Source organism: Primulina eburnea, chromosome 2 (genome assembly GCF_022965805.1).
Source record: "Primulina eburnea isolate SZY01 chromosome 2, ASM2296580v1, whole genome shotgun sequence".
Lineage (NCBI taxonomy): Eukaryota > Viridiplantae > Streptophyta > Magnoliopsida > Lamiales > Gesneriaceae > Primulina > Primulina eburnea.
The window spans coordinates 3545143-3571841 of record NC_133102.1 but is presented as its reverse complement, the minus strand read 5'-3'; the positions used below and the strand labels follow the sequence as shown (position 1 = coordinate 3571841).

Below are 26699 nucleotides of genomic sequence, written 5' to 3'. Positions count from 1 at the left end.
GTATTTGTGAGACGAGTCTCTTATTTGAGTCATCTATGAAAAAGTATTACTTTTTATGCTAGTAGGGTTGACCCGTCTCACATATTAAGATCCGTGAAACGGTCTCACATGAGACACACTCTATGATTAAATCTTCGTCATTTTATAAAAAATTATACAAAATATTATGCGAACATAAAAGAACTCTCACTTTTCTATAAGGAGTATAATTAATTTTTCTAATAAATTACTTGCTAAAATATGATATTCATTAAAAAAATTGATATAATAAACAAATTTATATTTTAAAGATACAAAAATAGAAGAGAAATGGTATTATATTTGCACATGTGTAAAGACCAGATTTATAAAATTTGTATTAAATTCACAATTTATTTTTAGAGCAGCAGGCAAAATAAGTTGTTACTTGTTGCCTTGTTCACAATTTGTTGTCCCACTCTCATCTACCATTTATTTAATGCAATAAACTAATTAAATCAAATTCTATTTCAAAATTTTAAAATTAAATGAAATAGAGTTCCATAAAAAAAATAATAAATAAAAAAGTCAAGCCCAACCCGTAAATTTGGGCCAACTTGATTTTTTTCCTTTCCTAATTGGAGGGTGGAACTTGATCCGAAATTCCGGCTCGGGTCTCTGGCCAGCTTTATTTTTAGTTCTATCTTCTTAGGTAGAAAATTAAATGTTGTATAAAAAGTTAGCTCGATTTATAAATATTTATTTACTTCTATACTTAGATTTTACAAGATTTGTTAGAATTTATTCTAACATTCATAATCTGACATATTTTTGTCGTCGCTACAAAATTTTGACAACATAACTTATATACATACACATATCATGTATACACGTTTGGACCGAGTTATATGATATATTAACGATATATGGAGAAAGATAATTAATCAAGATTTTCAAATTATAAAGATGGTAGATGATAAATAATATTGCGTTTGTTTTTATTATAAAATGTTGGATTATAATGTTTGATTTGGACGAAATGTCTATGATACCCTTTGAAAATAAATACATTGTTTTAATGTTTTCCATGGATATCATGGGAGGAAAGATGTATTTTTGGACCAAGATTTCAAATATGTCAGCGGTGATAAAAGGAGGTGGACACAAGAGCATAAATAAAACGTATGTAAATGTAAAAGAGTGGGTCTCATGTGAGACCGTCTCACGGATACTAATCTGTGAGACGGGTCAATCCTACCCATATTCACAATAAAAAGTAATACTCTTAGCATAAAAAATTATGTTTTTTCATGGATGACCCAAATAAGATATCCGTCTCACAAATACGACCCGTGAGACCGTCTCACACAAATTTTTGCCAATGTAAAATAGATAATTAACACTGAAAGACCTCCAATCAGCATAACATCTAACGAGCAAGAAATATACCACTAGCCCGAAGATAAATGAGATGGTAGAGTATGACATACATATATCAAGAGGTTATGTGTTCAATTTCTCCTTATATTTGCCTTCTCAATTTGACTCTATCACACAAAGCTTGCTCGATGCGATTTACTTAGTCCACGTGTTTTGCAAACTAATACGTTTGACTATTTGGATTTACCCAGAACGTAAAAAAAAAATAGTGGTCACGGGTTTCCAAAATTTTATCACCGAAATATAAACAATTAGTCTACACATATTTTCACGTTTTTGTTTGAATCGAAACTCTATCTTTAGTTTTCAATCTTAAATCACTTTTAGGATATCTAGAACCATAAAATTTTCGCTAAATTATAATATATATAACATAGGGTAAAAACTTGTGTGAGACGGTCTCACGGGTCGTAGTTGTGAGACAGATCTCTTATTTGGATCATCCATGAAAAAGTATAATTTTTTATGCTAAGAGTATCACTTCTTTTTGTGAAAATGGGTAGGGTTGACCCGTCTCACAGATTAAGATCCGTGAGACGTCTCACATGAGACCTACTCATAACATAGATATTAAAAAATTTCCGATCCCAGACCACACCGAACCACACCAGACCGAATCCTGATATCTAAATCGGAACAAAGAAAAGGAAGCAGTCCTCACGCGTCACTCCACTTTTCTTAAAAGGAAAAAATGAGCCGCACCACTCCACACCACCATCCCATCTGGTAAGTCAAAATACTTCGATCAATTTAAATATTTCCCCCAGATTAATATTAGTCCATTCAACATTATATATTGATATAATAATTTGATAATGGTAATTACTATATCTTAAAAAAATCAAAATTTCCATTAAGATGATAATTTGACCTAACATGTTTGATTTTTGTTTTCGGATGAAAATAATTCTTTTTTCTCCTTGTGAAGAAATATTCAATACAAAAAGTGAAGGAGAAGAAAAGGGGGTTTTTTTTTTTTTTATCTCACAGTTGTACATGGTCTATGAGTTTTTATCGTGATTAGGGTTTTGTTAAAGAAATTGATTGTAATTGTAGTTTTGTTAGGGGATGGAGTTAAAATACTTTCAATGCTTTCATTAGGATCTGGAGATTAAGAAGTCACGATATTATGTGCTTAGATATTTTTTTTGTAGTTTATCAAGACCATGTATGCAGATATTTGGATATTGTGAGGTTTATCTCGATTTGAATCCATAAACAGAATCTTCGAAGTACCAATAATGGGGGTTTTCTGCTGTTTGCAAATTAATTTTGTTTAAAAAGAATATCTAAGAGGATGATAATTTGTGTCTGGATTAAGCTTTCTATGGGTTGAACTGGGTTAGGGTTAGATCTGTCAAATCCGGATACACTAGCATATTTTGCTTGGATTATTTTCCTGAGTATATTTTGTTTCTGGGATATGTGGGTTGAGGGATTTCAAGTCTCGGCAGATTTTGCTAGAAGTGGATTTGAATCCATGAATCATATGTAAGTTTATTATTTTCCTTTCGTAGATCAATACCATCCTTGTGCATTTTCCCTATGTCTCAGCAAATATCAGAATTTACGGGTGGTTTGATTAGTTTATATATATATATATATATATATATATAAATTTTTTGTGGTTTTGTTGAGGGGATTTCTCGCTGCTGAAATTAGGAGATATAAATTAAATAGCCATAAATACCATCTGATAAAAATTTGAAGTATGTGGCTATAGACACAGTCAGTGATCTCAAACTTTAATAACATATATGGCATTCTGATACCTTTTGTGCTTCGTTTGGAAACGAAATTAAGACGTGACCTGTTGAGCTGATAAAGGTATATTTGAGCCAGTTGAAATTGTTGATTGTGTTCGGGACATAGAATTGGCATAGAGTTGATTCTAGCTCGATAGATTCGCCAGGATTTGCTTTCTTGAGTGAATCTTGGGTAAAGCAAAAAAGAGGAAAATCAGTAAATATCTTGAAATTTTGTCTTCCGCTTCCTGGTTTTAACACATTCAAAACTTACAGCTTTCAGAGTGAAATTTTGATTGGTTTAGCATATGGAACCACCAGTGTTTGTACTTTCTTTCTCTATTATTGTTTTGCTTTCCAGTCTTAGATACTTTTTTATTTTGACATTTTTCTTCTTGTTACTGATCATGCAGAAAAACTTATTAGAAATACTGGAAAAGCAGAAATACTGGAAAAGCACCTATAATTTACTTATTTGGAGTTAATAGGGTTCCATGCTAACTTGGCTTTTGAGCTTTTAGGGACAATTTGTCATCTCAGCAGGCTCCAATTTCAGTTCAGTGATGATTTAGTTCTAGGTAAATTCGCTTCCTGTTTTTTATTACTTATATAATGATAGGTCTAATTTTACTTACTTCGATTGCAGTAATTCCTTAACCTGTTTTTCTTTTCTTGTTTTCTTCATTCTCTCAGTGGTGATGGCCACAGAACTTGTTGGACCTTGTGCCAAGGAAGATAATATGGATTTACCAACAATTCCACCGGGGTTTGAGTCTCTTGCACCCTTCACTGTGAATAGAGCGGAAGATAATCAAGTAGCTCTATCCACAACCTCTGATTGTGCTACCGAACCACAAACCGAGACATTGCAAATGGCGGTCAACTGTAATGATGATTTAAAAACCTCAAAGTGCTCTAGGCGTAGGCCTTGGATTAAATACTGCGAGTTTGATAACAACTCTGGGGATGAATCTGAGTCTGAGAAGGTTGATCCCGTTATTCATTGTGTTTTTTGTGCATTTTTAGTGCTCTTATTATTGAGTTCAGTTTATTTATATTTTTTCTTTACGCTGCAGCCAATTTCCACGGGGCACCATCTTCCAAAGGGGGTTATTCGTGGGTGTGAAAAGTGTAGCAGCTGCCAAAAGGTCAGCCTTCTAATTTGTCTCTTTTTGAATAGTTTAAAAAGCATGGGATGGACGAACTTGTCCGCACAACTGTGAAAACATGTATTAAAGCACAGAACTATGATAACATTCTGTTGTTGTGAAGCTTGCATTTACCAATTTTATTATTCACGGCTTAGGACTTTGATTTACTAAGCCAAATTTACAATGGAAAGGGTTTCCTAATGTTGGGAACGGGAAAGCAGCATGTTTTTTTGCCAGTAGCGGATGTATGTAAAGCTAAGATGATTCATGTGAATTATGGAACAGGTTATTGCGAAATGGCGTCCTGAAGCATCTCATAGGCCTGATCTTCAGGAGGCTCCTGTGTTTTATCCTTCTGAAGAGGTACTTTTTTCTTGGCCACTGCATGCACCCATATTTTTTTTACTCCACTGTGATAATTGCCCGACAATTATGTCAATCTGAATGCTGACAGTTTGAGACTAAGTTTGTTATGGATCTTAAGAATATTGTGACGATGTTGATTTGATTTCATATTATACTCCCAGGAGTTCGAAGATACTTTAAAATACATTGCAAGTATACGCTCTAAAGCAGAAACATATGGGATCTGTCGTATAGTACCTCCAGCTTCATGGAAACCTCCTTGTCCTCTTAAGGAAAAAAATATGTGGGAGAGGTCTAAGTTTGTCACTCGTGTTCAGCGGATTGAAAAACTGCAAAATCGGGATTCTATGAGAAAGATATTCCAAGTGAATTATAACAAGAGGAAAAGAAAAAGGAAATCTATGAAAAATGAAGTTGATTACAGAAAGAATGATGAGGAAGTCAAGATTACAGGTGAAGTTGAACGAGTAGATGCTGAGAGATTTGGCTTTGAACACGGTCCCGAGTTTACCATGGACGGATTTAAAAAGTATTCTGACGAGTTTGTGGCTCAGTACTTTAGAAAAAATAGCAGTACCTTAGCATCAGAATGTGACATAAATATGTTTGAGGAACAGTGGCAGCCTACAGTTGAGAGTATTGAGGGAGAATATTGGAGGATGGTGGAAAAACCAACAGAAGAAATTGAGGTAAGATTTCCATTTTTTATAGTAAATTAACAATGTCATTTTTCTGGTTGTCATTTGAGCTTCTCTTTCCTTCTGTTTGTTATGACCATTTCTCTTTCTTTAAAGGTGCTTTATGGGGCTGATCTGGAAACAGGAGTATTTGGCAGTGGATTTCCAAAAACTTCTGACCAAGTTTGTTCTGCTTCTGACATGAAGTATGTCAATTCAGGATGGAACTTGAATAACTTCCCTAGGCTTCCTGGTTCTGTTCTTTCGTTTGAGAGCAGTGATATATCTGGTGTTCTGGTTCCTTGGCTGTACATTGGAATGTGTTTTTCTTCATTTTGCTGGGTATTGAAATAAATCATCCCAACTTTCTTGGTCATAGTGCCCGTTATTTGTTTATATCATATTATCATTGAATATGCTGATTTCTAGATGGTTGGATTTCGTGGTCATTTGCGAATGTTCAAAAGAAGTACCAACAATTCTCTCATCACACTTTGCTCAGAAAAGTTGAAATTTCCTTTTAAATCGTTGATTGTACCTGGAAAAGTTGCTTCAAACTCACGGTTCCAATACTTTTTATTACTGAACTGGGAAAATTCTTTTGAATTGAAGTTAGATTTAATACAACTCTGATGATTAAAGGTTCGTATAAATAAGGTTTTTTGGGTGCTTTTGCATTAGCATATTTTCTTTTCTAGTGTTGCATGGCGGTTTGATAAAGAAGACTAAATGTCTACACATAAATAAAGCTACACAACTGATCATTTGGATGATACTGGTTTCTTTATTTTATATTGTTCATTCAGACTTTGTGTTGTGTGTTTGGCTATTAACAGTTGTTTGAGAACAGATCAATGTTTGTTTAGATTTCAAGACAACTTCATTTATATTATCACCCAGTTTGAGTTATAAGTTGCTTGATGATTATTGATACTTCTTATTCTCATGTTTTTTCCCTGACATTATATTAATTGGTTACAGCATGTTGAGGATCACCACTTATACTCGTTGAATTACTTGCATTGGGGAGCTCCAAAGATGTGGTATGGTGTTCCAGGATCAGAGGCAGTGAAATTGGAGGCAGCAATGAGGAAACACCTGCCTGACCTATTTGAAGAACAGCCAGACCTGCTTCATAAGTTGGTAGGTTGAACACTTCAATCGAACTTTCTTTGCCTATTGAGCTTCAGATACTTTTGAATGACGAAATCTGCAAATCAAGCATTTTTATTGTGAAGCACCACTGCTTTCACATTAACTCGTTTGCCATCGAGAATTGGTTATTGGTGAAACTTTTCATAGATCTCGACCAGATTTTTATTTTTGCTCAGCACTCTCTCTTGGCTTTGTATAATCTATAAGATATTTCTTCAGAAAAAATAACTACGCACACTCTAGATTTTCCTTGAACAAGTAGTATCTCTTTGATAGCATAAGTTGCTACCTACGGATGGAGCGACAACAGTTAGATCAGTTTATCGAACTGATACATTTAGCAATTTTCGAAGGTTTTTTTTATAAAATATAATATAATTGCCCATTAAAAGGATAAAAACAACTGATAACCAGGAATTGGATATCTTACTTAAAGACTGAAGTTCTGAACTAAAAATATATTTGACTTATATATATTAAATCTATGCTTGGCTGTACGCACATCTCACACATTTGAATACTGTGGAAGTGAGTATATTAAATATCAGGATTTCATGTCTTCGACTCTTCGCGATACATGCGTGACCCAGACAAATACATATCCACATTTGCACAAACCTACACATGCATACTACGGATGATGGTGAATCAAAATTTGAACCATCAATTGATCAGTCCAGCAATTTAAACTTTTTCACCACCCTTAAATTTCTCACTATAAAAATTACGCTTATCATTGTTTTGCCTTGAGGGTACTGAATTCATTCTTCTGTTCCATGGCTATGAATTTTTCTAGCCACCAAATTCGTATGATGATTTTTTTTCCGCTGTTTTGCATTCGTATGATGATTTTGCTGTTTCACCAGGTACAACCGTTGTTAGGACAGACTTTTAAGTTATAAAATTTTCTCGTTGGTTAATCCAGTTTGGTAGAAGAAAATGTGAAGACATTTTCCTATTTGTAATTGAAGCATTAGGCAAATTAATAGGCATTTCCAAAAGTAAAAATGAAAAAAAAAAATGTACAGCCAACTTTCAAGTTTTTCTTTTTCTTGATAGTCAACCATGATGCCGGGGTTCTTGGATGTGAAAAGGTATATCTGAAGTAAGAAAATGAAGTGATCTTGCTTTTTAGATGGTGGCGTTCTTGGATATAAAAAATTGTATAAAATGAAGTGATCTTGCTATTTAGATGGTGGTGTTCTTGGATATAAAAAATTGTATCTGAAGTAAGAAAATGGAACGAGATTGATATTTATGTTGAGTTGGATTGATACCGAGATTCAAAGTTCACCCCCTGATTATGAATCATATGCAGGTCACCCAACTTTCCCCGTCGATCCTCAAGTCTGAAGGAGTGCCTGTTTATCGGTGCGTACAGAATCAAGGAGAGTTTATCCTAACGTTCCCTCGAGCGTATCATGCTGGGTTCAACTGTGGTTTTAACTGTGCTGAAGCTGTTAATGTTGCTCCTGTTGACTGGTTGCCACATGGGCAGAATGCTATTGAGCTTTATTGCGAGCAAGGCAGAAAATCTACCATTTCACATGATAAGCTATTGCTTGGCGCAGCTAGAGAAGCTGTGAAGGCAAATTGGGAGTACAACTTATTGAGAAAGTACACTCGAAACAATTTAAGGTGGAAGGATGTTTGTGGAAAAGATGGGATATTATCAAAAGCACTCAAGGTATTTATGGACACATGATTTTTTTTAATATGCATGGTTGATGTGAAATCAAGTGATAATACAATATTTAGCTTGAAACCGCATTTAGAATGCATCGATGATGTTTCGCGTGAATCTTGGAACATCTCATGGCAGGACAAAGAGAAACCTATATTACTTTTATGATTCATGCTGTTGAGTATCTGTATTATTATATTATTAACTGTCAAAGTTATTCATTTAATACATTATGTACATGTGATTTTGTTCTTAGACTAACTGGAAGAGTTTTTGAATGTACTTTAATATAGTCTCGTATCTGTATTATTTTATTATTAACTGCCAAAGTTATTCATTTTAATACATTATGTACATGTGCTTTTCTTCTTAGACTAACTGGAAGAGTTTTTGAATTAATGTAGGCTCGGGTTGAGATGGAGCGGCTGCGGAGGGATTTCCTTTGCAAGTCCTCACAGGCGTTGAAGATGGAAAGCTCATTTGATGCTAATAGTGAGAGGGAGTGCAGTATATGCCTTTTTGACCTACACCTGTCTGCTGCAGGTTGTCACCATTGTTCTCCTGATAAATATGCATGCTTGAACCATGCCAAACAGTTATGTTCATGTTCATGGGGCGCCAAGTTTTTCCTATTTCGTTACGACATTGGTGAATTGAACTTATTGGTTGAAGCTTTGGAGGGGAAGTTAAGTGCGATATATAGATGGGCAAGGCTTGATCTCGGACTTGCCCTAAGTTCTTATGTCTCAAAAGACAATCTGCAAAGTTCTGGGATTGTCGGCCAATCGTCATCGCATAATACCTCTCAAGAAGCTCCAAAAGAGACGAATTCCCTACCCACTACATTATCTTCTATAGAACAAATGGACGGAAGAAGTTTGAACTTAATGAAATTCACTGGCAGCACAAACTCTTACCAGAAAGAAAAGCCATCTGAGGTGGTATTGGCATTGGAAAGTGTAAAGCCATCATCAATCTTGTCCTCCCCAGATAATGAGGCATCAAAACATAATTCTCCATGCCACAAGAAAAACAGTTTACAGTCAACTCCCAGAATAAAAATATTATCACCTCAGCCTTCTCAAGTTAGTAGTCGAAATGCGTCTTCTGAGAAAAATGTAGTTACAGAGAAACCTCTGGGGAAGCAGTCATTGGCTAATGTATACAAAGATGTTATACTCCTGACTGACGTTGAGGGAGAAGGAGCCAATAGAGAAACTTATTTGGAGGATTCTGAACAGCATAGAGGAAATGTGTCGAAACCAGTTCGCGATCCTGTGAGCTGTTTAAACAATCCATCCTCAATAGCAGCTGTTGTTGGTCCTGCTGATAAGCTTGACAGAGTGAAGCATGGCTCTAGTTCAGAGTGTATCAAAGCTGAAGAATGGAAAGAAGGTGAAGCAAATCTTGGTGATAATTCACCGAGCAATCCCTGTTTCAAAGTGCCCTCCGATTATGCAGATTCTTGTAAATTTGTATCAGTGAAGAAAGAGATGGCTGAATGTAATGAGGCAAATGCATGTTTCGGATTTAACCCACAAAATAACAAGGGAAAATCCAATGATGAAGATAATCATAAAAAATCGGAGTTGGAAGTTGATTCTACATCAAGTGACAACTTACAAACTGTGTCAACTAATCCACTTAGTTCGCAGATTAACCTGGACAGATATTATCGCCAGAAGGGGCCTCGAATTGCGAAAGTAGTTAGGAGAATTAATTGCAATGTTGAACCTTTGAAATTTGGATCTGTGCATGCTGGAAAGCAGTGGTGTGATTGTCGGGCCATTTATCCTAATGGTCAGCTGTGTACCAATCATCCATCAAGCTTATATTCTCTGCTTAGGATTTTGTTGATATGATATCGTATGAGTTTTTTTATTGAATGCAGGATATAGAAGTCGCGTGCGGTATATAGATGTACTAGATCCATCTAATATGTGCTATTATGTCTCTGAAATTCTGGATGCTGGACGGGATGAGCCTCTATTTATGGTACAAGATTTTTCTTGATTGAAACATTCACATGCATTTATGCATGGTACAAATATAAATACATAGAAGTTGTTTGAGACCATTGACTGGGAAAAAGTGTATGCTTCCTCTTTTTTATAGAATTAATGATTTCAGACTTCTTTTGAGATTATCCTAGTTAGCTGATGTTATTCCCTTTCCTACTTGTTTCATGATTGATTTCACTAATATATTTCTTCTAGGTTTCTTTGGAGCGCTGTCCTAGTGAAATATTTGTTCATGTCTCGGCTGCCAGATGCTGGGAAATGGTTCGGGAAAGAGTCAATCACGAGATCACGAAGCAACATAAGTTAGGAAGACAGAAGCTCCCTCCTTTGCAGCCTCCTGGGAGTTTGGATGGCATGGAAATGTTTGGCTTCTCTTCACCACCAATTGTGCAGGCAAGAGCTTTGAACCAGTACCTTTTTTCCCCTCAATTTTTGATGTTTCCTCTAACTTGAATAAATATTGGAGTTAAATCAAATTAAGGCTCTATTACCTTGAGCGTACTAATTTTTCTTTTTCTTTATATTCGCTTACTTGATATGACTCAAATCCATACTCTTCGATCTTCAGATAGCAACTGCCCGGCCTTTGAGATAATTGGTTGGGCATTGCTTTGAACGCAGTCAGTTCATATGATTGAGAGTGTAGAATATAGCTTCTCCGGGACATTGTTTCTATAACCCACGCCCCTCTCACACCTGTGCATTTTGTTGTGCAGGCTATTCAAGCTATGGACCAAAATCGAGTCTGTTCAAATTACTGGAAATCGCGGCCACTCATGCAGATTCCTCAGCAATCCCTATCGGGAGAAAGTAGTGGCACCTTCATCCTGAAGTACGAGCCCTTGAATGATCAAGAAATCGAAAAAAACCATCCTGGGGTTGTGAGAATATTGAATTGCCTCTTCAAGAAGGCTAATCCGGAGGAGCTGCATACACTGCACAGACTTTTACACAACGAGAATTCAACTGATGAACAAAGATTGGTGACCCGACTTCTTAACGAGAAGATCCACGAGGGCTCGGCGTAGATTTCCCAGCTCTATGTTTCAAATCAGGTTCTTAACCTTCAACCTTGTAAATACTGAGCTTCATTTTTCGGACCCGCATACATCGTCCATTAATAGTGTTCTCACATTTTTTTGGTATAGTCGCTCAAAAGCATGAATTGTTACTTGCATAGTTTAAAGGAGCATCATTTTATATTTAATTCGATAGTAATGAATAAAAATGTAATTCTTTATGTTTTTTGTGAGCTTTGGAGACGACAATTGCTACATTTCCTAGTTTGAGTAAGCATGTATTTGTACCAAGTATACGTAGGATCCGATTCTGAAGTTTAATCGAGAGCAAAGTATGATTCCACCTTGGGGTGAACGAAACTCTCATTTTTTTTAAACAATAGCACTAAATAATAGCTTTAATTGGATATGATCTCTAGTATGTATATTCCAAAAATTTCCATATTTTATATAGTCAGATTTCTAGTACGTCTTTTGTCATACGGTAATTACATTTTTTTTCCTTTGTAATTTGTATGTTGTTTAATTTTGGTTATGATATAGTCATATAGATAAATTTAAATTTTTAGTCCATTAATTTACATAATTTTACAACTTTAATCTTTTTTTTAATCGTAGTATCATTATTTTTATGATGCCACTTCAGTATTTTATTGAAAAAATTACTAAAATTGAAAAAAGTATAAATTAGTAGACTATGATGGTGAGTTGATCAACGAAAGACCAAATAATGGAAAACATGTTTGTAGAAAAAACCGAACATGTAATTTCACTCTATTGCCTATATAAAATATGGAAATTTTTGGAATTAAAATGATATTTTATCAGTTCAAAATAGCCAAATGGAATTTATAGTGGTTGATGTTTGACAAAACAATAATGAGGATTTAATTGTTCGGCTATCGTTTATTTCTAATTATCTCCGCTAAACTTCACACGCGGGTAATTTTTTTCATCTTGGAATTTTAGGAAAATAAAAATGTTTCGTGTACACATTTTATTTTGGACACTATAATCACTACTGGTAAAGATAAATATGGATCCAATTTAACGTCGAGTTGGTAGAATAAATGAGTATTTAAGCAATGATCAATCATATAAACTACTGTATTATCACACACACTAGATCTCTGATGAGGGATTGTGCTGGTCAATTGAGTTGCAAATTTAATTTTCCAACTAAAAAAAATCTACAATCGAGTTGAACCACTTGATTAAAATATCCAGTTGGATGGGGAACATCTTTTTCATAGGACCAATCACCATTAATATAAAATACAACTTTTATACAGTTACTTTGTGTGTAAGTTGGTGAACATATCATCCATGGAAGATAACGTCAAATACGTTGCTGAGAATACAAAATTTACATCAATCATCACAATACAATTCGTAAACAAAATGTGAATCCACAAGAAACAATGCTAATCTCTTCAATATATGACTCCATGCATTTGAACAAATTATTGGTGGCTGACATGTTTCCCGTAGAAACCAAATGGATCGACATTTTCGCCCCATGTTCATCTCTAGAACGCAAATATCGACAGCTCTTGTTACAAACAAATAGACATGCCAAAATTTTTCGAGACAATTAATTTCATGCATCGTCTTTCGAGACATCAGAAGTATCAACTTCCATAGAGTTTATTTCATCAGTGATGGCTGAAGGTGCTGACGTCTCGAGATCCTGTGCAGCGGATTGATCAGCAGTCTCCACCTCAGCACTCGACGATTCGTGGGAGTTGTCTTCTGTAGCAGTTTCCTCCTGTCTTTTTGCTTGTAATCGGTACATATCTATCAAATTCTGAACCCTTTCGAGTTCTGGTAATAGATCACCATAGCGTTTCTGTAAAATACGCTCGAGATCCTTTTGTTTCTGAACTTCTTCCCAAAGGTTACTGATCCTCCGTGTGGCTGCTAGTTGTTCTTGCTTCTGCAAAGTAAGAAAGCACTCAAGTTCTGTTCCTGCAGTATCCATCTGCTTGAAGGTTGCCTCGATCTGTGTCCAGAGTTTTCCAGCTCTCATTTGATAGCCATTAGTAAGAACTTTAATCTTCTGCTCAAGCCGTTGAGCCTTTTTAGTATCATCATCCATCCTCTTCCTTATATTTTCAAACTCATTTTGAAAAGCGGTGAGTCTCTCCACATTGTTGGCAACGCTCGACAGACCATAGCCATCACGAGTGGGAAAGTACATGATATCATTTAAACATGTTTCATGTGCCTCTATGTACTCGTCGAGTGATTCCTTTTCGTGGCCCATAGCCATTCGAATGAACTGGGCCTCCTCCTTTATTAATGTGTCAGCTTCTTTCAGCTCATTTTCTTCAAAGTCTTCAATTAAAGGAGCAGGCACAGACTTCCCATTCACGGCACGTTTAGACCCTTTTTTCTTCTCTTTAGCAGGTTTCTCTTCGGATGGATATTTCACTTCATCATGTTCCAGTAACAATAGAAGCTCTCTTCGTATTAACTCATCGGCCTGCTCAATTAATGTTGGAGGTACAACAGAGCTTTTGTCTTCATCAGCTCTAATCAAAGACCCCCTAATAAGTTCCAGCGAAGATGGTGGGGGTCTAGGTAGTTCCCTTTGCAGCACTTTAGATCTTTTCTTAAGTAAGGCTTGTTGTCTCGCTTCTTCCTCAGCCTTTTCTCGAGTTCTCCTGTCGGACATATCCTCCTCAATTTTCTCCTCAGGTTCTTCATCCTCTTCGGGGAAGGATTGGACAACTATCTGGTACTCGTTTTTGGGTTGTGGAAGGGTTTTCAATCCAGAGACCAGTTCCTTCCTCAAATCAGATTGCCTTAACTTGCCACTGTCATGTATATCTATTTCTTCATTAATGCGCAGCTCATCCCTCATTGGAGTACCTTTGGGTGTCATACTAAAAGAATTATACCCATCATGTGAAGGTGTCATGTTAATTCTAGGAGTAAGTCCCGCACCTCCAGGAGTTGCTGAAGGAGTCAAGAGGGGATTTGGAGTTGCAACATCCTTTTTCCTAGGAGTGACTCCAGAAAAGTCTGATGGGTGCAACAATGGATTTTCTCCACCAAGCAGGGGAGTCTGAGATTGAGTCAATCTCCGCTGGTTCTCAGCCTCCATCATAATGGCATCCTGCTTGCTTGCAGGAGTTCTCTGAGGTGTTCGCATTGAAGGCATACCCTGCTGGGGTGTCTGTGCATAGTTTGCAAGAAGAGAACGTGTTGCAGCATTCCCTTCTGTTAATTCTTCACTCCCAATAAGATCACTGGCAATCCCCATCTTAGCAATCGCTTCTAGTTCATGGTCTGGGATCTGTGGTGCAGGGAGATTAAGTTTAGATCTTTTTCTTACTGTTTCAGGATCATTGAGCTTGTTGGCTTGTAGTATTGCTGATGGAGTATCCTGTCTCTGAGCAATTTTGTTCCTCGCAATGTCCTGCTTTCTAAGACGTGCTTCCCGGTCAACTCTTCTTTCACCTTCAAGTTCTTCAATGGTGGTTGGGAAGCTGACTAGTTCAGCTGGACGATCTTCATCAGCAACATCATAAAAGCCTGGAGGAGGTTTCTTTTCAAAGGGAATTTCGGCATTGTAGTCAATTCCCCTTCTCTTTCTCTTCCTTTTCCGGATGTCAATTCCAGCAGCTTTTAATTCTCTCCTTTTCTGCAACGAAGCAAGTCGCCGGGCCTCTTCAAGTTGCTTTTCTCTAGCTTTCCTCTTTGCCTTTTTGCCTCTTGTGTTGGCCAACCGAGCTCGTGCTTCAGAAAGCATCTCTTTCTCATCCTCGTCCATATCTACAGGATCAGGACGAGCTGGCTTAGATTCCGGATTTGGGTCAATCTCTCCTGGCCGCAATTTCCTTGGGTCGTCACCAGGTTCATAGTTCTCATCCTTAGCACATGCTGCGTCCAAGAGCTTCTCATATCGTTCAAGGCACTGTGATGGAGTACGACCCACAATCGGGGCAATAGTTCTCCACTGTGTGGGCATGAGCTTAGCCAGATGCAACAGTTTTTCATCTTCTTCTCTGGTCCACTCAGTCTACATAGCACATACACAGACGCGTGTCATATATCTAGCACAGTAAACATGGATCATATAATCCAAGTTACAATGACTATTACGTTTAAAACCTTCAACAAAACTTCTCTAGTGGAAAATTTGGATTGGATTACAAAACACAAGAAATAACACAGGAAATTATAACAAAAGCAAAAAACAAATCATCACTCTTCCAGGTGCAAAAGCGTTAACAGCCTCTTAAGTTTGCATGCACGTGGATACATACATCAGATAACACATAATCAACCGTTCCCAGAGTTTGCAAGAACAAGGAAAAAGAAAACGTAATAAAATCGTAATGGCTCAAAGAAGAAATGGAAACGTGTTATCAGCTAAAATCAGCAACAGTAGCTCCATCCAAATAATACAAACCCCCCAATTTTCCCCACTTTCTTCTATCACTATTTCACTCTCTCCCCTAATCTGACTTTCCCGTCTTCACTCCGATACATGTTGTTTCCATTCAGTCCAACTACTTTCACCACTAAATGACAATACTTCCAAACACACCAAAGTTGTAACATTAATCGAACTCTTACCTTTTTGATTGAGGGGTCCAGCCACTCGTACCAACGCGCCTTGCACTGCTTCGCGGATTTACGAACTAGAAGAGACGAAATTCGTGCCCACTGATTCTTCCCATACTTCATCACCGCCGCCTTCAATATCTCATCTTCGGTGTTTTTCCAAACACCGCCTTTAATCATGATCCTCATCTTCGCAACGTTTTTCGATTTCCCCTGTCGCCGGATCTAGGGTTTGCTGGAAAATTTGTGTGCGAAGTGGGAAGATAGTGGGTGTATACAGGATAACGATCCTTGTCCAGGGTTTTTATGGGTTCAAAATATAAAAAACAAAACAATTTTTAAAAAATATATATAACGGCAATTTCTATATAAATCCTCAAACGAATCATCTTATATTATCTATACTATTTATATTATATTATTAAATATGAGATTTTAAAATAAATCTTTTTTATTTAACTAAAAACTTTCTCAAATCATTTCATATTTTATATTAAAAAATATCTAAACAAAACTTCTCATCAGACAACTCTTCTAAATTAAAAATAATTTTGTGTTGATTGTTTAATATTATTTAATCAAATTAAAAGTAATAAAAACACATATAACACGTGTACATCTTTTATTTGTTGAAATAAAAAAAGAAACGAGAATATTTCTTTCACTTAATTCTGAACAATCACAACGGAATTAAATGAGTGCAAGATAAAGCATATAAACATGTTTTAGTTAATTTTTTTTTTTTTTACGATTTTCATATTTTAAGTAATAAAACATTTCTTATTTTTATCTATAATTTTAAATGATTAATATGTCTCTTGTAAGATGAAAAATGTCAAATTTGCTCATATTTACAATAATAAATAATATTTTTTTATGACTCAAATAAGAAACTCGATTCACACAATTGACTCGTGAGACCATTTTTGTTAAATAATTATATCACAATTTTGCATAAATCCAATATTTATATTTAAATTATCATAATATATAAGTAAATATAATCAAAATCGAATTTATGAAAATAACTTTTAATTTCAAATAATAAAAACGCTTGTGTTTTTATTCACTAATTTTAAATAAATAATTGCACATTTTATTACCTTTAAAAAAGATCAACTAAAATAATGTTTTTTTTTTAAAATCACTAAAATACATTAGAATCAAATTAAGAACGACAAAGTTGACAAGTCTTCGGTGGACGGTTGGAGACGACAACAAAGACCTGGGTAAAACGATTGTGGAAATCCCATCCCTTTTTGCCTTAAATTCGATCGACGGATCTTTCGAAACCTTCTCAAAATCCCATTCGAAGGATTATGGAATCGAATAAGTTAAAACCAGGATTTACTCTCTCGCTGCTATTGATTTTGATGATTGGAGTATGCAGTTGCGATAAAACTTTGGGATCTCAGAATTCGAAAGAAGCTTACGTCACCTTACTCTATGGCGATGAATTTCTACTCGGCGTGCGGGTTTTGGGGAAGTCGATTCGCGACACGGGTTCTACCAAGGATATGGTTACTTTGGCTTCGGATGGAGTCTCCAATTATGCTAAAAAGTTGCTTAAGGTTTCTTTTATTTTCTCCCTAATTTATTTATTTTTTGCTTCAAAGATTGATTGTACAGACTGTATGCTATGAATATCCGAGGTTTCTTTTTGGTTTTGAGTATTGTAGCGGCTGTACCTTGGTTTGAACTTTTTGCGATTAAGGGCGATGCTGGCTTTATATGTTGTGGAGATTAGGATAATCGGATTTCAAGCTTAAATTTTGCATCTTGGGTAGCTTTTTTTTCCTTCGTCAGTATTGGGATATTTTTATTTTCATTTAAAGTGTATTTTGAATTCAAAGTAATGAGTGAGTTGCTTGCCCTTATTAGATTTCAAGCAGATTCCATAACAGTACTTTCCTATAAAAACTCTTTAATGGAGACATTACCTTACTAACTAAATGATGTTGTGATACAGTTCTGGTAGTTTAGTATATTTGATGAATTCATGATACGAAGTTATTGCTCCGAAATTAAGTTGCGGCGAAATCAGTGTAGAATGTGTTGCTTTTTTAACATGGGCAGCACAAGTATTTCAATGGGTCTCAGTCCTGTGCTTTTGAAGCTCTAAATAAATTTTTGTGTGAACCTTACCTTTTTTTTACCAAAAGGAAGAATCTTTGGTAGATTCTTCTATTTCAAGTCTTGGAACCAGGGACATTGGTTCATTGATCCTTATTTTGGATAATGAAGTAAGTGTTGAGATGCTGATGATAAGGATGATAGTGCAGGTGCTCTTTATTTCTTTTAATTATTTCAATTGTTATAATTGGTTTCTATCATGCAGGCAGATGGCTGGATTGTGAAAACAATTAGTTTGTTGGAAAATCCCAATCAAGTACGTCCTTCAAGGTTTTGGGGAGTGTACACAAAGCTTAAGATATTCAATATGACAGACTACAAAAAAGGTGATCACGAATTGTATTAACAATGAGGCAGTAAATCTGTTGTAGGTTAAATTCTTCTATAATTTACGTGTTTTATAAAACTTGCTGGGACTTTTCATTTTTGATGATTGATTGGTTGTCATTTTAAATATTTGGATTTAGATAATTCTATGATTCATTTCCGTTCTTAATGTGTAATACTTTGCGTTTTGGCAGTGGTGTATCTTGATGCTGATACAATTGTGGTTAAGAGCATCGAAGATCTTTTCAAGTGTCGAAACTTTTGTGCCAACTTAAAGCATTCAGAAAGGCTGAATTCAGGAGTGATGGTGGTTGAACCGTCAGAAGAATTGTTCAATGACATGATGACCAAAGTGACCACCATGTATTCTTACACTGGAGGTATAGCATATTGGTGTTCCTCCATTTCTGTGGGTTTTTTGGTGAATACATGCTGTGTGAATAATACTTTGTAGTTTGATATGACTATTTGTGTCATTAAACTAAGATGGAAATGTCACGTTTACCTTGAATAATTGTTTTAATGCTAAATTGTTCAAATAATTGTTATGAGGACTATCGAGTTTCTTTCTTCTCCTTTTTATTCCAAACTTTTCCCGTACTCTACAGGTGACCAAGGATTTCTCAACTCATACTACCCCGACTTTGCCAGTGCACGTATTTTTGACCCACATTTATCCCCAGAGGAGTTGAAATCTAGACCCATTCCCAAAATGGAGAGACTTTCTACTCTATACAATGCAGATGTTGGCCTTTACATGCTTGCCAATAAGGTAACATCTCATAGCTCCATAGCTGATTTTGTTTTTGTTTACGGATGTGACTAATTTAGAAGGGAGGAAGTAGACGCAGTGAGAAAAAAAGTTAAGTAATTGTCAATTGTTGCTCCCGTGTATTACAACACAGTTACTTCAGGCTGGCAAGATGGCTCAAGGAAGGTGCCTGTTCAGTACATTTGTGACTCTTTCTATTTTACTTGTCACTTTTGTGTGTTTCCAAACACTCTTCTTCTTATCGGTATATGGGTTGGGTGGCGTAATTATTCCTCATATTTATCTAATATTTACGAAGAAAAGACTTAACATGCGCTTCACCAGAATTTTAATCTGAAATATGTGCTTTATGAGTTGAGACTTTATATAGGTTTTACAGGAGCTGGACTGATAATATTACATTAGATTTCGATGTCTCTTAAAAATTGGTGGTGGATATTAACAGTTGAAGTAGCGGTAGTATGTACATTTGGATTAAGAATGTTAAGGTGCAATAAGAGGCATGTACTAGAGGAAGAGTGGACATTTCAAGCAAAGAAAGCATTCATTCAAAAATGATAGCCGCATTTTGATAGATATACTGTGTGACAGGATTAGTTCAACTAAATAAAGAAAGCTTTGATTTAGGTACTATTTTTTGGAAATTTTTCAAGGTATTTTCAATGTAGGGAGTTACCAGACTCCCTGAATTTCTTCATCTCCTATCCTATGTCTACCGAAAATCCTCTGATTTTTCTCTTTTTTGTTGGTCCAAACTTGTAGTGGATGGTTGATGAGGAAGAACTCCGTGTTATTCATTATACACTTGGTCCTCTTAAGCCTTGGGATTGGTGGACGTCTTGGCTTGTTAAGCCAGTCGATGTCTGGCAGGTAACTTATTGAAATTTTAAGTCAACATATTATTGAGATCCGTCTGCTTTTTATTGTTGGATGCAATACTTGTGTCTATCCTACATCACCAATTGGTTGACTAGTTTAGTTTTTGCTGATATAACCCAGAATGTTAGGGTAAAGCTTGAAGCAAGTCTTCCAGGAACTGCTGGGGGTCAAAATCCAAAAGATGATGTAGTAGTCAAATTTCTAATTCTGCTTCCATTTGTGTTCCTGGTTTTCTGTTATTATCGCTCCTTTTTACAGGTTCGGAACTATAATCTTCTTTTTCATTAAATGCTTGTAAATGTGGTCTTTACTGTCTATATTTGAAATGGTTGCTCATACACACAGACACGATCATTGTTCGATCACATTAGACACGTCTTCTACAAGTTGAGATCTGGAGGTATTCTTAGTTACTCTGTGGTCAGTTCCTCTGCCATCAGCTCTAGTCAGCAGGTGTGTTATACTCCCCAGCTTAAGATTATGCTGAAATATTCTTTTTAAGATTATGTGGATGATCCTTAATTCCAATTTTCGTAAAAGGAACTTGTTGCACTAAGATACATTGTCTATTCTCTGCATACTGATATTGCAATCTATTTAGCACTGGTGATACTCTCTGATGTACACATAACAATAAATTGTTGAGCTGTATTCTATACATTCTGATTCTTTTTTTCACGTGATGGTGTATTGTAATACAGTTCCCAAATGCTACCTATAATAAGGTGCCTGTTTTTCTTGGTGCGATGTCAGTGGTTATATGCTTCGCTGCTGCAATTTTGTCGCTTGCACTATCGATGTTGATCGTGCCTCGGCAAATAATGCCATGGACTGGTTTGCTTCTTGTGTATGAATGGACCTTCACAATTTTCTTCATACTGTTTGGAAGTTATCTGCATGTTATCCATCGATGGGGAAAGCGTGCGGCCACTCAAGCATCATCATTTTCATCTAATCCTGCATCATACGATCATGATTCTGGAAAAGGTATTATACATGCAAGGAAATACCTAGTTTAGCATGTTCGTGTATCCATATGACTGGATTATAATGTTTGGTTTGTTTTCAGGTCATCTAAGACAAATGTCGTCTTGTGATGCCTCTGCATGGTATTATGGACTCGGGATGGCATCACTAGCCTTGGCAGCTCCTCTATTACCTTGTCTTTTTGGGATCACTGCTTTATTTTCAAGGTATTTTTGTGCGTTAATGACATTATCTTTCAACTTTTGTAACTTTAGTTATATGAAATTCTAAATTTTACACCATTTGATGGTGGTGTGAATATTGATTAGATAGAACTAGGCTTGCTAAGATGTTCGTTTTATATGCTCTCTAGTCTCCAGTAATCTGCTGTTTGACCTGCTTTTGAGTTGGATTATTCCTGTAGTATCAATTTACATGTCAGATATTAAACAAGTGCTTAGTTGTTAAGTTTTTCATGATGGTGATATTTATTATTTATTTCATATTTTTAGATTTAGTTCTTAATTCTTTTATTTCTAGTGAAATGTTAAAATGTTGTGGAGGACAAAAAGATAAATCGGGAAGTTGGATTGAATTTTGACCCTTTAAGCAGTTGATAACTAACCATAAAGTTCCGTTTAAACATTGACCCTTCATTGACGAAGGACACGTGAAATTTTGGATAACTATCAGTTGAGACAAATAATGACGGATATGGTGAAGTTAAGGACCCAAGTGAAATATGATGCTCTGTGAAGATTTGTTTAAAATATGAAGCTTATTATTCTGATTACTCATCCGTTAAATTGCGGGTTTTCAATCTTAAAATGCCTTTCTAAAACTCAAGTAATTGGTTCCAAGCCTTTTCCTTTGGATTCCTATGACGGCTAAGTGTTGAATTCTGAGTTGTCGAGGACAGGTAATGAAATGCTCGAGTTTGATTCTTCTATATTTGAAATGCTAATTCCTGTGTTCGTTTAGTCATAATTCTTAATATTTCTAACTTTTAGAACGCCTCAGAATATGCCAGGAAGATTGGATCCAATGAAGTAGTGCCTAACAAATGGTCCTGTTGTCTAGACATTTGAAACTGATGGTACATTGCATCACGAACTAAGATTTCCTTGGGAAGCACTATAGTCCCTGTATACAACAAGATAATGTGCCCATAAAATTATGCGTAGAGTAGCCGTAAATGTGCTCGAGTTCACATGATTTATCAGCTGCTTGTTTGAACTAGATCTTAGAACTTGTTAACTATGGGTGGGTGCTATTTTCGCTCTCTTTGTTAAAGAGGAAGGACATGATGAACCCTGTTGGCAGCAATCCATGATGATTTAGATGGTTTATCACCTACTATTGAGTCTCGATGTTGTGTCAAAATATTATAGCAGCGATTGGCTAATAGTTGTTGGAGGATCGAACGATTGTCGCTTTACCAAAAACTATAGAAGATATTGTCGCTTGGCCAAAAACATAGCAGATAGTAATGCTGCAACTCAAATATTTTAAGTTGAACAACAGTCCAAGGCCACAGTTCGATCGCTCTCTTAGCGGAGACTATTATTGCACCCCAACAGTCTCTTTCTCAACAATTGACTCATTGCAATTTATGCGAATCGAACACGTGAGCTAAACTCTGATGCCAATTGTAAGGTTAGGACTGAATATTTGTAGTTTTACCAAAAGTTACAGCTCATAGTAACGGTGCAACTCAAATATTTTAAAAAATTGTGTAACAACCCAAATACTGGGGTTTGATCGCTTTCTTAGCAGGAGCAATTATTGTACCCCAAGAGTTGTCATGATACATTTGTTTGAAATTATCAATTGATCATTTGTTTGCAGAGAATGCAATGATATGTGGAAGTGTGTAAAAATTTCCTAAATTTTTAATTCCATGCTCCTGACTTGTAATTAATTATGGTTAAATAGGTTCTTTTTTCCCCAGGAAACCTTTATTGCTGGTCTTATTAACGTTTTCTTTTTACTTCATGTGTTTCTCTCTGAAAGTGCATCAGACAAATGAATCTTGCTCAAATTTGAGATCTTTCAGCATCCTACTGTTAATGTTTATTTGCTGATGCACTATTATTCTAGTATTACTTAACTTGGATCTATATAGTTATTGGATTCCTGGCTAACCTATTTGCTAAAAAAATAGCAGTAATTATGGAAAATCGTATGAAGATTAGGGAGTGAATAATCTAGCGCCTACTGATCAGATCTGTCCAATGACCAACTTAACTATTAAGTCTTTATGGTGAATGATACATCTGGTTTAACAGGTTAGGCTTAATGGTTGTGGGAGCCCTTGTTTTGGCTTCATTTGCAACGTATGCCTCAGAACATCTTTCAATAAGAGCGTTTATCCGCGGTTATGAAGAGAGGGATGCGCAAAGAAACAGGACCTTCTGTTATTTCTGCTAGTTGGATTACTCAGTGTATTGAATTGTTTGACAATGCTTGGCTCGCCTGTATACACGGAACAAGGGATGAGATACTGCTGGGAACCAGAACCTGACCTGAGATGAAGCGGTTGATCTTGTGTTAAGTTGGTAACGACCAACTGTGTTTATTGGCTCTGTAATTTATTTTTGACAAAGTTTTCCATGTAATTATTTTTTTTTTTAAATGTTCTACGTTTGTTAGATCACCTGACTTGAATGGCCTTTTTACAAAATTGGGGATGTAATTTGACATCATATATTCAGTTTATATTCCTCTAATTTGGCATGGGAACCAAATACGTGTTGAAGTCTCTGTTTTTGCATGGATTTCTTGTGCTCCATCTTTTGTGCTTCTGTTTGGACCGAATGATTTGATTTTTTATGCAATGACACCGGGAGATATATCTAAACATAATCTAACTAACTAAATATATGTGTGATGATTTGAACCCAATACCACTCTAATCTTAGGGTTTTACTTATCTAAGTAAGTCTCTTGTGAGACAGTCTTACGAATTTTTATCTATGAGATTGGTAGATCCTACCGATATGCATAATAAAAAGTAATATTCTTACATAAAAAGTAATATTTTTTCATAGATGATCCGTTATCCATCTCACAGAATATGACTCGTGGGATACACAAGTTTTTGCCTTAAAACGAATAAATTTCAAATTATTACACAAAACAAGTATTTGACATCCATTGTTATGAATTTAAAAAAAATAACTTTCAAAATAATAGATTTGCAAATTATCTATCTAAACAACTTAGTTCGATGAAGTCTTCGAAAAATAAGTCAATAAAATATATTACCCATCATTTTCAATGTCCATTACAACCATATATAAATAAAAAGAAAAGACAATTGCATAGATGGATTGTCTAAAAGCAGCTTTCTACTCGATAAGATAATTTTGGTGGCATTCGATGAATCATATCCGCTAAGCTGTCGATTGATTTTCCGACATATGGACCCTTCCATCGTACGACAAACGTAAATATGTACAAATCGAGAGATAAAAAATAATAATGCATTGCGAGTGTAGTAAACCCACGAGTGTATGAAGTATGTTTGGCTTCTGAAAAATAATTGAGTTTCATATTGCCTTTTTTTTTTTATAATGCATTGCGAGTGTAGTAAACCCACGAGTGTCTGAAGTATGTTTGGCTTCTGAACAATAATTGAGTTTCATATTTATTGCCTTTATTTAAAAAAAGAACACTAACAAATTAGAACTTGATATATATATATATATATATATATATATATATATATATATAATTTGAGTGTCTGAAGTATGTTTGGCTTCTGAACAATAATTGAGTTTCATATTGCCTTTTTTTTAATATAAAAAAAAGAACACTAACAAATTATCAAATTAGAATATCATATATATATATATATATATATATATATATATATATATATATATATATATATATAAAATGTGTATATATTCATGTGTGTGTGTTAAATGTTATCATTCATAATTGCTACTTCAAGAAGTTCATAAATATTCTTGAAATATATTTAAAAACATGGTATAAAAATTAAAAGTGTTGTTTCATCTCAATTCAAGTCATATTTTATTTTCGATTTTATGGAAGATGAAAGTTTACTTTAAAAACATGGAATAAAAATTAAAAGAGTTATGTTTCATTGTTACTTAATATCGTCGAAAATTGATTTATTTTCAAAATACCGATCTTACACATTATTTTTCATGGAGTGGGTCTCATTTGAGACCGTTTCGCGAATTTTAATCTGTGAGACCGGTCAACACTACCCGTATTCACAATAAAAAGTAATACTCTTAGCATAAAAAGTAATATTTTTTTCATAGATGACCAAAATAAGAGATCTGTCTCACAAATACGACCTGTGAGACCGTCTCACACAAGTTTTTGCTTTATTTATGTACTCATTTCAATATATTGATGTTAAATTAACTGAAATAACTTTATTTTTTTTGTATATTTACAAGAAATAAACAAAATTCAAAGTAATATATATTTCGAATTTTTCGGAAAATATCGGTACGGTATATATACTATCCATTTCGCAAAAGAAAATGATCATGTAGAGGATCTATACACTTCTCTAGAAATACTATTAGTGTAATGACGCATGTTTCACATGTTTGTATAATTTTTTATAATTAATTTTATTTATATTAAAAACCAAGTAGTATCATAATTATAAAACTAATGAATTGCCATACTGCAATTTAAAATGATTATATTCAAATAAAAGTTCCATCGTAATTATAAAAATCAATGAATGAGTTGTATAATAACTCGGAACCATAAATAAATAAAAAAACAAAAACATTATTTAGATCTCATAATAATAGTAATAAATATTACTTTCAAATTTTTTTCGATGATGTGGAAACCCGCATCAATTATTTTTCAATGTATAATTTGCAAATCATAGTAATCAAATAAATAAGTTATATATAAGCTTGCGTCATGTATCATTCTTGTGGTTACATTATATATATTGAAAAAGTTGAAAAACTGCCAATAGATCGATACATGTATTTATTTATTTATTTTATATATGAAAGTGACAATTTTTTTATTTGGATGACATTTCAACGTCAAACTATTGTCTGATTCTAGATTAAAATATTTATTTTATATATGGATTTATTAAGTTATTAATGCTGCAATATATTTAAACGACAAGCTTAGCTTCCTCAAGTTAGCCACGGGGAGAAAACTTGTGTGGTCACAAATTAATTAAATAAATCATATAAAACAATGTTTTTATAAAGTAATAGAATAAACTGTCATGACTAGTAACGTGGCCACATTTACCCCAACTCTTGATTAAATTTTAGATTAATTGGTACGATAATTGTCATTTCATAAATATAAATTTTTTTTTAACGTCACTCCAAACCATGACTTATAGCACACATATTTACATTAGAAAATAATTTCGCAATCACTCCACAAAATAATATTATTATCTCTTAAAATTTTAGTTTGTGCTACTTACATTATCTGTTCTTTATAACGTACATTCACTTTATTCACCCCATTCTTCAAAGATTTTCACCATTTAGAAGTAGTCATTCGTTTTGACATCTAAAAACAAAATTATGACATCCGAATGAAAGTCGACGATCATGCTCGACAGATTTCAAAATAAACGAAAACTCCGATAACATTATGTCATATACAAAATAGACACAATCTTTACAAATCTTACATCATAACTTCAACAAAACATACTCAAACAAATACATTCTTCAATAATATTATGTATACCTTCGATATCTCAAATCTGATATTTTGACGAACTAAATGAGAAAAATTAAGACAAAAAAAAATCATCTAAAAATTATATCTTCTAATATTTAAAGGTC

At 34.8% G+C, this 26699-nt stretch overlaps 3 protein-coding genes across 5 annotated transcripts; 2 read left to right on the top strand and 1 right to left on the bottom strand.

The window, feature by feature from the left end:
* Positions 1–1995: 1995 nt before the first annotated feature.
* Positions 1996–11437, top strand: LOC140820540 (putative lysine-specific demethylase JMJ16). Of its 3 annotated transcripts, none has more exons than XM_073180842.1 (13): positions 1996–2124; positions 3557–3721; positions 3837–4129; positions 4220–4291; positions 4580–4657; positions 4822–5349; positions 5455–5679; positions 6319–6480; positions 7811–8179; positions 8581–9976; positions 10068–10171; positions 10393–10590; positions 10914–11437. In XM_073180842.1, the coding sequence occupies exons 3-13, from the start codon at positions 3842–3844 to the stop codon at positions 11223–11225; spliced, it is 3732 nt and encodes a 1243-aa protein (XP_073036943.1). In that variant the 5' UTR covers positions 1996–2124; positions 3557–3721; positions 3837–3841; the 3' UTR covers positions 11226–11437. The 3 variants fall into 3 exon arrangements, with proteins under 3 accessions (XP_073036943.1, XP_073036947.1, XP_073036937.1); XM_073180846.1 differs by lacking the exon at positions 1996–2124 and adding an exon at positions 2231–2889 and having other exon boundaries at positions 3665–3721; XM_073180836.1 differs by lacking the exon at positions 1996–2124 and adding an exon at positions 2232–2889.
* Positions 11438–12481: 1044 nt separating this feature from the next.
* Positions 12482–16088, bottom strand: LOC140820536 (cell division cycle 5-like protein). Its single transcript, XM_073180831.1, has 2 exons — positions 15804–16088; positions 12482–15243 (listed from the first exon to the last, which is right to left on the bottom strand). Exons 1-2 carry the CDS (start codon positions 15978–15980, stop codon positions 12817–12819), a joined length of 2604 nt encoding a protein of 867 aa, XP_073036932.1. The 5' UTR covers positions 15981–16088; the 3' UTR covers positions 12482–12816.
* An 871-nt stretch (positions 16089–16959) lies between these two features.
* LOC140820528 (inositol phosphorylceramide glucuronosyltransferase 1-like) lies at positions 16960–23629 on the top strand. The gene is made up of 10 exons (XM_073180824.1): positions 16960–17362; positions 18130–18250; positions 18446–18631; positions 18860–19023; positions 19786–19893; positions 20023–20160; positions 20248–20355; positions 20604–20889; positions 20972–21095; positions 23157–23629. The coding sequence occupies exons 1-10, from the start codon at positions 17111–17113 to the stop codon at positions 23296–23298; spliced, it is 1629 nt and encodes a 542-aa protein (XP_073036925.1). The 5' UTR covers positions 16960–17110; the 3' UTR covers positions 23299–23629.
* Positions 23630–26699: the final 3070 nt, after the last annotated feature.

Coding starts and splice junctions, on each gene's coding strand:
- LOC140820540 (XM_073180842.1), top strand. CDS start 3,842: ATGGCCACAGAACTTGTTGGACCTTGTGCCAAGGAAGATAATATGGAT. Junction 4,658..4,821: donor TGTTTTATCCTTCTGAAGAG/GTACTTTTTTCT, acceptor TTATACTCCCAG/GAGTTCGAAGATACTTTAAA. Junction 10,591..10,913: donor CTTCACCACCAATTGTGCAG/GCAAGAGCTTTG, acceptor TTTGTTGTGCAG/GCTATTCAAGCTATGGACCA.
- LOC140820536 (XM_073180831.1), bottom strand. CDS start 15,980: ATGAGGATCATGATTAAAGGCGGTGTTTGGAAAAACACCGAAGATGAG. Junction 15,244..15,803: donor TGGACCCCTCAATCAAAAAG/GTAAGAGTTCGA, acceptor TGTGCTATGTAG/ACTGAGTGGACCAGAGAAGA.
- LOC140820528 (XM_073180824.1), top strand. CDS start 17,111: ATGGAATCGAATAAGTTAAAACCAGGATTTACTCTCTCGCTGCTATTG. Junction 17,363..18,129: donor ATGCTAAAAAGTTGCTTAAG/GTTTCTTTTATT, acceptor TCTATCATGCAG/GCAGATGGCTGGATTGTGAA. Junction 20,161..20,247: donor ATTATCGCTCCTTTTTACAG/GTTCGGAACTAT, acceptor TCATACACACAG/ACACGATCATTGTTCGATCA.